Genomic DNA, 12,458 nt, shown 5'->3' with positions numbered 1-12,458 from the left:
CAGGTGAAGTAACTGACATTCAGAAGTAACTTACTAAATGTCACATTCTATAATTTGAGAGGAAGAAGGAAAGAATCTTTAATAACTATATTCCAAATCACTGGACATACAGAAAATACAAACCTTAAGGTTTTTTGTTTTTCAAACTTTTGTTTTGCATCCAGAGCCACCAACAAATATATATGGTGGTTTGACTAGTAAAGGTGAAGCCAACTATATGTTAAAAAGGCCCTGAAAACAGGTGCAACTGAATAGTATAAGAAGACAGTTTTTGTGCTTTTTTTAAAAAGATTTTATTTTTAAGTAATCTCTACACCCAACATGGGGCTCGAACTCACAACCCTGAGATCAAGAGTTGCATGCTCTATTGACTGAGCCAGTGCCTCAATAGTTCTTGATTCTAAATACAGAAACAAACAAACAAACATCACTAAACAAAAATTTAATCTACCTCACACAAAATGTTAGAATTAACTACAAAATCCCCTAGTATCAAAGTTAAAAAATGAAACACAGGAGCGCCGGGATAGCTCAGTTATTAACTGTTTGCCTTTGGCTCAGGCCATGATCCCAGGTCCTGGGATCGAGCCCTGCATCGAGCTCCCTGCTCAGTGGGAAGCCGGCTTCTCCCTCTCCCACTCCCCCTGCTTGTGTTCCATCTCTCACTGTGTCTCTGTCAAATAAATAAAATAAAATCTTCAACAACAACAACACCTGAAACACAGAAAGTTTGGGGCTTGCCTATGTTAAAAAAAAAATCTGATTAATGGCAAAAATGGAAGAATTCAGGTCTTTTACTCTTTTTATTACTGCTTTAGCAGTATGGTACTATAACACAGCTTCACGGATAGTTAATTCTTATCAAAAATACTATGTGACAAAATTTTTTATGTCATTGGGCAGTCCAATTAGCACAACTGATTAGAACGCTGAACAAATGTGGTCAGGATCAAGCGTTCAAGCCCTCTCACTGAGGGGTTGCAGTTAGAAAAATGCCGGTCCTGGTTAGAGCCTGCATGCCATAATCATCGTCTTATCAATACGTAGTTCTGAGAGTACTTATGGTTCAAGGAACACTTATCATCACCACTAAAGAGACAAAACAAAACACCAGGTCTTAGTAACAGTAATGCTTTTGAGTGCTAAGGGTGGCATATACACAGAGAAAAAACGTAACTAAGAAATAAAAGACTCATACTAAAAAAAATTTAGAAAAAGAATGTAGAAAAAATTAAGAATTTCATTCTTTTTTTCAGTATATTTTACATGGGCTCTATATTATGGCCTCTAAACTTTGAAATGCATATTATGAACCAGTTAGTAGGGCTCATGTTTAGTCCAGTTTTCACTATGTCAAACATGTAAGTATTCTACTAAGAAATGATTTCGATCATTAAGAAAATACCAGAACAATCATAGGAAACATACTACCTTAAAATATGGAGCATTCTATTCAATATTTTTGGTCTAAATGTGGAATTTACTAGGTTCTGAAAGGCATCACAACTTCCCACACAGAATCACACAAATATAAACTTAAAATATAAACTGCTGTTATTATAAATAGTAAATCCTAGTTTAACTGGCACTAAACAATAGGATCTAATTCTTATCTACACCTTGAACTTCCACTTTTTTTAAACAAACGGAAATATAAGGAAGAACTATAAAATCAGCAAACACTGAAACTTAGGCATTCTCTCGATCAGAAAGAGGTTGTTATTATTATGCCTCCTGAACTGAGGAATGCAGCACTACAGGTTTATAATAACAGGAAAAAAATCATTACTAAATACAAATCTAAACCTTACAAGTTTAAGATCATTTCCCGGTGAAGCTGTTTAGACTGAAACTAATGAAGCTGTTGCAAATGAATTTAGCATTTAGAACAGCAATGCAGAGGCACTAATGCTTTACTAAAAACACTTTTAATGTTTTTTTTTTTAAGATTTTATTTATTTATTTGACACAGAGAGAGATCACAAGTAGGCAGAGAGGCAGGCAGAGAGAGAGAGGGAAGCAGGCTCCCTGCTGAGCAGAGAGCCTGATGCGGGACTCGATCCCAGGACCCTGAGATCATGACCTGAGCCGAAGGCAGAGGCTTTAACCCCCTGAGCCACCCAGGTGCCCCTAAAAACACTTTTAAAATAAATGAAATTTGGGCACCTGGGTGGCTCAGTCATTAAGCATCTGCCTTTGACTCAGGACATGATCTCAGGGTCCTGGGATCGAGTCCCACATCAGACTCTGGGCTCAACAGGAAGCCTGCTTCTCCCTCTCCCACTACCCCTGCTTGTGTTCCCTCTCTCTGTGTGTCAAATAAGTAAATAAAACCTTAAAAAAAAACCCTGAAATTTATTTTAAGTCTTCCTATTGCTATTCCTCTGTTATGCCTCCTGCTTTAATATGAAAGAGCTGTCAGTTATAATGCCTAGGTTTAGTATCTCTATCCAAGGACCTCATTGCCCCTGTCCCTAAATGGGCCAAACAAAAAGAAAGCCCAGCATTTCTCTTCTTAGTACTCAAATCTTCTAAAACTCAAAGGACAACAGACAAAACAGAGAAGCTCAGAAAAATATAGTTCCATGTTCCTTATTTCCATACAGGGAAATGGAATGGTTATACTAACAGTAGCTCTTAGTGCATATAACCCAGCAAAAGAAAATTATTTTTGGAAAAGAACTGAAAGAGAGTAAGGTCCTTATCACTAACTGACAGAACTAAAGGAAAGGCAGAATGAAAGTCATCAGCATATTTTAATCTGCCCCTAAAACTGATAACTGATCATACATCCTCCCTGTCTTGGCTGTTGAAAAGCTGAGAGCTAGACCTGTGCTTGAGGTTTATTCATTCTTTTGCTGTTTTGTGGTATAAACATACAAGCTGTACTCAGACTTGCTCCTGACTCTAGCTTACTGTCCAATTTCTTTATTTTTCTTAGCTTATTTTTTCTTGGTTGTTGGTGAATAACTTTGTGTGACATGGTAGTATACACATTGTGCATGCGTGTGTGTTAAATTGACTTGAATAACTGAAATGTACTTTTTCTCAAACTTTGCTACACAAAATTTATTATCTAGGAATTCTTTACACACAGAGATTACAGAATTAGTCTTGGTTTTCTTCACATAAAAATGGAACTTTATCCTATCCTCTATAACATAGGAATGTGAGAAAGAAACATATCTCTATGAATACTAGTTGTGTTACATGTATGGATTTGTAACCACCATCTATTCTAGTGACTAAGAAATACTGTTTACTTTCATTTGAATCAATTAAATCAGAATGTGAGCTCCCATGAAATTTTAGCTTTGTTCTTTTTGTAATTGCCTCTCCTTTTCCAGAGTCTAATATCCTAGGGATTTTACCCCTATTCTGTTTTAAATAAGTCAATTGGAGAAAGACAACTATCATATGATCTCCCTGATATGAGGACATGGAGAAGCAACATGGGGGGTTAGGGGGATAGAAGAATAAATGAAACAAGATGGGATTGGGAGGGAGACAAACCATAAATGACTCTTAATCTCACAAAACAAACTGGGGGTTCCTGGGGGGAGGTGGGATTGGGAGAGGGGGAGCGGGCTATGGACATTGGGGAGGGGAGGCGAACCATAAGAGACTATGGACTCTGAAAAACAACCTGAGGGTTTTGAAGGGTCAGGGGTGGGAGGTTGGGGCAACCTGAGGGTTTTGAAGGGTCAAGGGTGGGAGGTTGGGGGAACAGGTGGTGGGTAATGGGGAGGGCACGTTTTGCATGGAGCACTGGGTGTTGTGCAAAAAGAATGAATACTGTTACGCTGAAAAAATAAATAAAATGGAAAAAAAAAAGGAAAAAAAATAAATAAATAAATTTCTGTATATCCTCACAGAATGTTCTTTTTCTTTGTACATTAAAAAAAAAAAACCGTGGTAAGATAACCTAAAACTTACCATTTTAACCATTTTTAAGTGCACAATTCAGTGGCATGAAGTACATACACAGTGTTGTGCAACCATTACCACTATTTCCAGAACTTTTTTACCATCCCAAACAGAAACTCTGTAAATATTAAACCACAACTCTCCATTCTCTCCTCCCCTAGACGCTGGAAACTCCCCAACCCCCTTCCTGCAGCCAGTGATTTTCTATTCTACTTTGTGTGGCTATGAATTTGCCTATTCTACTTTCTGTGGCTATGAATTTGCCTATTCTGGATACCTCATAGAAGTGGAAACCTACAATATTTATCTTTTCTCTCTGGCTTATTCTACTTAGCGTAATGCTTTTATTCATGTTGTAGCATGTGTCAGAATTTCATCTCTTTTTATGGCTGAATAATATTCCACTGTATGTATAGAACACATTTTGTTCATGTGTTTATCTATGATGGGCATTTGGCTTGCTTTGTTTTCAGCTTTTGGCTAATTTGAACAATACAGTACGGACACTGGTGTGCAAGTATCTGTTTTCTCGAGTCCTTGCTTCTAGTTCTTTTAGGGTATATACCTATGTGTAGAATTGCTGGATCACGTGGGAACTTCATGTCTAATTTTGAGGAACTGCCAAACTGTTTTCCACAGCACATGCATCATTTTCTATTCTCATCAACAATGCATGAAAGTTCTCTGTACCTTTTTGATAGAAATGTGGGTCTTCTTATATTAAAAATATTGTATGTTTCCACTTCTATGAGTTATCTAGAAAGATACAACTTTCCTCATAGACACACACATTCTCCTGTGCATCACACACACCATACAGATTTCTTCCTTTGATATGATACATATAGCTGTTTATTTCAACATGCAGCTTTTATCTCTCTACTTTTCAGTCATTCGGCATTATAGTCATTGGCACCTACAGTGAGTACCCAATATTTTCAGACAATATCCAAAATGGGTATTCAATACTTTAGTATCATTAATCTTTCACTTCTTCCTACCTACTGACCCTCTCACTGCTCTCCATTTCATCTACTTCTAAGGCAATGCTTTTAATATGGTCAGTGCTCAGATTGAGTGCTTCACCTCTGAGATCTTAAACAGCAACATTCCGCTTTCTGCCTACAATCTCTGATCCTTTTAGCTCTTGAATTTTCTAATTCCCATTGCCTTTGCTCTTTGATCTCAAGATTTAGGGTTTCTTGATTCCTTCTTTTTCTCTCTTGGAATACCTGTTCTTTCAGTTTTATTTCCTGCTCATTTAGCTTAGACTATCATTCATCATTTAAACAACTTTTTGCTGGTTTACTTTCAACCACTCTTCTCTCCACCGTTTCAGTCCTGCAAACTTGTAATCCTGGATCATTTCAATCCTCTCCCTTCTGTGCTACTACACAAGATAGTTGAACTTGTTAAGTTATGCAGTGGTACAAGCTGGAACTCATACTCATCTGTAGCATCTTTGCCCTGGCTCTTCGGGACTGCTCGTCGTGTTCTTGCCTTAACTCAGTTCTCTTTCCCCTTCCCTTCAGTAGCTACTCTTTCCCACTCCCTTTCAAAGCCTCTTGCCCTCTACACTTTTCAAGGCCACAATGACCCTCACTTTACAGGACAAAGTGAAACTCTTAATTGTGAACCGAAACTTATTTCTATCCCACAACTATTCTTATCTTCTTGAGTCCTGTCTGTGAGCCCAAGGTGACCATCTTCCTGTTCAAGGAAAACGCTTTGGCAGATTCTAAATTCCACCTCTTCCTATACTGTAGGAACCCTGTTCCAGCCTAACAATTCTCTCTGTTGGCTCTTATCAATTAGTCATACGCAGGCTCAAATACCTGCCATTTTTCAAAAAGAAAAAAACAAAATCCTTAGCCTATCTTTCTTTCTTCTCAGCTACCACTAACATTTTTCTTATTCAAGATTATTCTTCAAGGACCGCTCTATTGTCCAAATTACTATGCTTCTTGACGTCTAATCTTCAGTTCACAGAACACTGTCTTCTGTGTCCATTGCTTTGTTAAAATTACTTCTGTGAAGGTTACTAATGACCACCTAATTTCAATAAAAAGGATACTTTTCTCCTTATCTTCCTAACCATTTAGCAACCTTTTAAAAAAAAATCTCCTTTGGCTTCAGTAATATACATTTTGATTCTACTCCTACCTCACTGACATTGTTGTGTAAAAGTAAATTTATCTTAACGTTGGTTGAGCACTAACAATAAGCTAAATACTGTGCTAAGAACTGTACATATTTAAAATAACTCTATGAGGTAGGTGCTATAATTCTAATTTCATAAAAAGGAAATGATCTTGGAGAGGTTCATTTATGTAAGTCACAAAAGGCAGGGCTTGTCTTAAGCGCAAATCCCAGTAGCTTCCCGTGCTCCTAGCTTTTTTTTTTTAAGTAGCAGTGAGAGGGGTACATGTAAAGTGTATCTAGGAGCCAACAACTGTTAACTCTTTATCTAGAAGAGAATGTTTAACTCTGTTATATTCATGTAGATTAATAAATTCATGTAGTCTTTGGAAAACAAGTATTTTAGCTTTACAATTTTTTAAAAATATTTATTTATTTGACAGAGAGATTACAAGCAGGCAGAGAGGCAGGCAGAGAGAGAGGAAGGGAAGCAGGTTCCCCGCTGAGCAGAGAGCCCAATGTGGGGCTCGATCCCAGGACCCCGGGACCATGACATGAGCTGAAGGCAGAGGCTTAACCCACTGAGCCACCCAGGTGCCCCAGCTTTACAATTTTTAAAACATCTTTCAGTAATCTTCTGCAATTCAGTAAAAAGAAGGAGTATTAAGAACTGACATCAAGGGCACCTGGATGGCTCAGTGGGTTAAAGCCTCTGCCTTCGGCTCAGGTCATGATCTCGGGGTCCTGGGATCGAGCCCCACATCGGGCTGTCTGCTCAGTGGAAAGCCTGCTTCCCCTTCTCTCTCTGCTTACCTCTCTGCCTACTTGTGATCTCTCTCTGTCAAATAAATAAATAAAATCTTTAAAAAAAAAAAAAAGAACTGACATTAAGGTTTGTTTTCCAAGAAGAGAATGTCAGTTCATGTAAGATTATCATATGTTTCTCAGAATTCTTGGACACTGTCACTTTATCAACAAGAATTTGCTCTCCTATCTCACAAGGATGGCAGGAGAAGGTTCCATGGAAACCCTCCCTTACCAGTAGTGTGAAGCTACTTCATATTGCACTGCAAATATCCAAGGGCACAAATCACACAATATTCATTGAGTCCTAGTAGAGGGTTTAATATATGCCTCTATTATTCTACCGACCCTAATTCAATGTAGCTACCTGAAATGCATTTGTAAAGCAACATCCCTCAAACTTGAATACATGTGGGAATTTTTAGGGAACTTAAAACACACAACCCTAGTCCTACCTCAGGAGACTGATGTAGTTGGTCTAGGAGGAGATGGGGATTAGGATTTTGAGAGGCTCCTCAGGTGCTTCTAATGCACAGCAATAGTTGAGAATCCACTGGTGTAAAGTATGGAGGAAGAATTGTCATATCCACTGTATAGTTACAAAAAGAAAAGGGGGAGTGGCTGGTATGTCTTCATTAGCCATCAGGTTTCTGTTTACCCACATGATCACTCATAGACATTGCTTCTAACTGCAAACAAATGATTCCCCAGTCAGTTATCAATCAAACATACTTAATATTATATAACTGCACTAATTCCTAAGACTACTATAACATGTACCACAAACTGGGAGGATTAAAAGAGAAATTTATTGTCTTACAGTTCTGGAAACTTCAAGTCCAAAATCAAGGTGTCAGCTGGGCTATTCTCTCTTTGATGGCTATAGGTGAGACTCCTCCGAGGCCTCGTCTACATTTTGGTGTTTACTGCCAATCTCTGGCATTGCTTGGCTTGTGGATGCCAGGCACAAAGTCGTCTTCTCCCTGTGTCTTTCTATAGACTTCCTCCATGTGTGTATCTCTGTGTCCAAATTTCTCCTTGTTACAGAACGTCAATCATACTAGGTTAGAGCCCATGCTAATGACCCAATTTTACTTGGTGGCCTCTCTTAAGGACTTACTTCCAAATGGTCACATTCTGAGATTCTAGGGGTTATGACTTCAACATATCTTTTTGGAGGGACAGAATTCAACTTATAATAATAAAAAACCAACCACAATATGCCAGTAACATTGCTTTAAAGCAGGCATTCTCAACTTGGGATGAGAAAAAAAAAATTCAACTTTATTTTTCACTCTTGTATAAACTGTATTTCTTACAATTATGAACAAAGGCAACAAATTATAGCAGTACTGTGTAGCAGTTCTTGAAAATTTGTACCCATTAGAACCACTGGTGTTTTCACATCACATTTCAGGGTTTGCAGTTATCCCATTACAGTCATCACTACTTTGAAATTATAGTTAATAGACTTGCTGTTAGACATACTAATTTTATGTATTAATAATCAGTGTGAATATAGTAATATATCATGACATAATACTTTCATAACTATTTCAGTAAAACTGATTTTTATTTAATTGCATTTTTTTGTACTTAACAACATTATTCTGAGAAGGGGCAAAATTAAAAGAAAATCTTTCAATAACTCACAGCCCAAGTTAGTGAATTCTTATGCTTCAGACTTGAGGGTTTTTTACTCTTATTAAGTATCAGAGAACATACAGGAAACTGTATATCATTTTTCAAACCCCTTTTTTTTTTTACCATGATCCACTGTGAAAATATGTATATTTTATACAAAACCCAATACACAATCTTAACTCTCTCTCACACAACACAAAACTGAAACAAAAGTATCACAAAACAATATTTACCCTTACTATAGGAGATGCACTCTGACATTTTCTATTCTAGTTCTTTTCATTAAAAAATGCCAGTGTGACCTACTGAATTAATTTCACAACTACTCTTGGAGCATAAATTAAATAAGTGTTAAAAATCCTTCAGTGGCATTCCTTTATAAATTTCTCATATTATAATTGGCATATTATAATTGGCAAAATATTACTGTTATTCATGTACTATTTTAAAAATATATACCATTTCAGAGGTGGCATTTAGATGAGGAAATAGTTCAATAGGGCCTGACCAACAACATTTGTTTATGCCCAGGTTAAAGAAGAATTTTACCTGTAGTAAACTCGAAGTGTCTGGATTTCTTCTTCCAGTTTTTTGTACTGTTGAATTGCAGTCTCTCTGGCTTGTTGCATAGCCAACAACTTTGCCTGCAAGTAATTAATACTTTAAGAAATTTAGTACTAATTTTGGTATGTTTGAATACAGTATTGTAGTATAAATAGGAGCCTTAAATTTGTGGTAGTTTTAAAATCTATCAGGTATTTTAGCAGTGTCTCATAATTTCCCACAAAATAATCAAATTATATTAATAGCAGACATATTGAAGACAAGAACATATTAAATTTACCAAGTTTGCTTATTACTCAACTTCAGCCTTATTCATCTGTACCATCAGATATATGCCCTTCTACAATGTTTAACTTTATACACAGAATTCAGAATGTGGAACATGGGTTCAGAGCAATATCTAGAGTAGAGATAAGCACAATGGGTGTTTCACACACAAACTTAATGTGGCTCTACCGCCTGATCACACCAGATTTTCTTTTAACTTTATTAATAGTAAAACCCAGAAAATTCTAAATATGTTGTTAAGCTATCTTTGATATTTAACGTGAAAAAAATACACAAGACTATAATCTGATTCTTACAGATAGGACTTAACCTTTTCAGTTCCTTTTCTGCAGGACAAAAATCTCTCAAGGGAGTATGACAACAATCTTGAATGTTAGAGGTATTTTATTCAAGGGATGTTATTATTTCTCTCTGCCTGTAGTACTCAAATTCTAAAGGGACTGTAATCAGTTTTTCGATAGAGTTCAAACGTGTAGTTTTAAAAGAACTGATAACTTCCAACCATCTTTCCCACTGGGTTTCAGGCATAGCCAAAAAATTTTCAACTGAACTTTTAAAATACAGTACTGGTAAGTCAGTTTTCAGTTTTGTTTATTCAAAATCTGATTTGTATGAAAAGACTGTCTTTTACTTTAAGTGGTGTTTGACAGGTAATACAGAGCAAATTGTTATCAAACACCTCACAAACTACACTAATTTTACTGAACTCATATTATTTCACTGGGATTATTTTCTTGCATAAGAATAAAGTCATAAGACAAACTGAAATCCTGACCACAGGAAATTTAATTAGTGTAATGTAAGTGAACACTGGACAATGCCACTTTTCTACTTTAATAATAGAGAATAATAAAAACAATGCAACAATTCATGTCTTTAGATATAACTTTAGGAACGAGGTTAAAATAATTTATTCTCTATCTGGGCTAGCAAACCTAACAAAGAATTACTTCATCATTAAATTTAAGATGCTTGAGTGCTAACTTTAACATGTCACATTTTAGAATTATAGGTAAAACATTCTCAAAAATTATTAAAAAGCATCTAAAAATAGTGGCTGGTTCTTTATGTCAAAAACTGACAGGTTTGTCAATCTTCAAAAAAGTATAAAATGTGACTAAAATGGTAACATGAAGACACAAGTACCCACTGTGACTAATGGTCAAAAAGAACCACACAAAAACCACACATTCAACTTTAAAAATGTCAAACATCCTTTTGCATGTATTTAAGGAATATCAAATATTGGACAGGTAATAGAGAATTTGCTAAATAAATATATGACAATGCTAAGTACCTTAGATGATTATTTTGAAGTGTTTTTTTTTTTTTTTTTTGGCTTGTTTGTTTTTAACCTGGTACTTCTGCATAAACAAAACAAAACCTCACCTCCCAAACCAAAAATAAACCCAACAATATTCTGGTAGGAAAACACCATAATGAAGATTTCTGCCTAAGAAATTTCTGCAATAATCTTTTGAAAAAAGCTTCATTTTCGCTTTTGTTTCCTTTGCCTTGGGAGACCTATCTTGAAAGAAGTTGCTGTGGCCGATGTTGAAGAGGTTACTGCCTATGTTTTCCTCTACGATTTTGATAGATTCTTGCCTCACATTTAGGTCTTTTATCCATTTCAAATTTATCTTTTATCCATTTTGAGTTGTTTTGTGTATGGTGTAAGAGACGGTTGAGTTTCATTCTTCTACACATAGCTGTCCAATTTTCCCAGCACCATTTATTGAAGAGGCTGTCTTTTTTTCCACTGTAAACTTTTTCCTGCTTTGTCAAAGATTAGACCATAGAGTTGATGGGAGTCCATATCTGGGCTCTCTACTCTGTTCCACTGGTCTATGCATCTGTTTTTGTGCCAGTACCATGCTGTCTTAGTGATAGCTTTACTTTGTAAAGTGAAAGCTTTACTTTGTAGTAAAGCTTGACACTTGATCTTAGCCAAAAGGCTGAGAAGTGATTGCAGTAAAGCCTGAAATCAGGCAACATGATGCCCCCAGTTTTGTTTTTCTTTTTCAACATTTCCTTAGCAATTTGGGGTTTCTTCTGGTTCCATACAAATTTTAGGATTGTTTGTTCCAGCTATTTGAAAAATGCCAGTGGAATTTTATCGGGAAGGCATTGAAAGTTTAGATTGGTCTAGGCAGTATGGACATGGAATAAATATTGTTATCCATGGAGCATGGTATGGTATTCCATTTTTTGGTGTCTTCTTCAATTTCTCTCATAAATGTTCTGTAGTTCCTTGAGTACAGATCCTTTACCCCTTTTGTTACATTTATCGTTTGGTTTATTATTTGGTTAGGTATCTTATGGTTCTTGGTGCTATAGTAAATGGAACTGATTCTCTAATTTCCCTGTTTTTGTTGTTGTTGTTGTTAGTGTATAAAAAAGCAATTGATTTCTTTTAAAAAATTTTTTAAATTATTTTATTAACATATAATGTATTATTAGCCCCAGGGGTACAGGACTGTGAATTGCCAGGTTTACACACTTCACAGCACTCACTATAGCACATACCTTCCCCAATGTCCATAACCCAACCACTCTCTCCGTCCCCCCCCCTGCCCCAGCAACCCTCAGTTTATTTTGAGAGATTAAGAGTCTCTTATGGTTTGTCTCCCTCCCAATCCCATCTTGTTTCATTTATTTCTTTCCTACCCCCCAAACCCCCAACGTTGCCTCTCAACTTCCTCATATCAGGGAGATCATATAATAAATGTTTTTCTCTGATTGACTTATTTTGCTAAGCATAATACCCTCTAGTTCCTTCCACGTCTTCCCAAATGGCAAGATTCCATTACTGTTGATGGCTGCATAGTATTCCATTATATATATATATATATATATATATATATATATATATATATATATATTCATCTGCTGATAGACATCTAGGTTCTTTCCATAGTTTGGCTATTGTGGACATTGCTGCTATAAACATTTGAGTGCATGTGCCCCTTCAGATCACTACATTTGTATCTTTAGGGTAAATACCCAGTAGTGCAATTGCTGGGTCATAGGGTAGCTCTATTTTCAACTTCTTGAGGAACCTCCATGCTGTTTTCCGGAGTGGCTGCACCAGC

The 12,458-nt window shown here is 36.4% G+C and overlaps 1 protein-coding gene across 7 annotated transcripts in view; it reads right to left on the bottom strand.

Annotated features, from left to right (window-relative positions):
• MIPOL1 (mirror-image polydactyly 1) overlaps nucleotides 1–12,458 on the bottom strand; it is a 328,041-nt gene that overhangs the window by 103,691 nt on the left and 211,892 nt on the right. For all 7 annotated transcript variants that reach the window (XM_046006980.1, XM_046006981.1, XM_046006984.1 and 4 more), the window contains one exon: nucleotides 9,064–9,158. In XM_046006980.1, coding sequence (XP_045862936.1) covers nucleotides 9,064–9,158 — 95 coding nt within the window. The remainder of the gene's footprint in view (nucleotides 1–9,063; nucleotides 9,159–12,458) is intronic.

This window comes from Meles meles, chromosome 6 (genome assembly GCF_922984935.1).
Source record: "Meles meles chromosome 6, mMelMel3.1 paternal haplotype, whole genome shotgun sequence".
Taxonomy (NCBI): domain Eukaryota; kingdom Metazoa; phylum Chordata; class Mammalia; order Carnivora; family Mustelidae; genus Meles; species Meles meles.
This window is presented reverse-complemented; position numbering and strand designations above follow the sequence as displayed.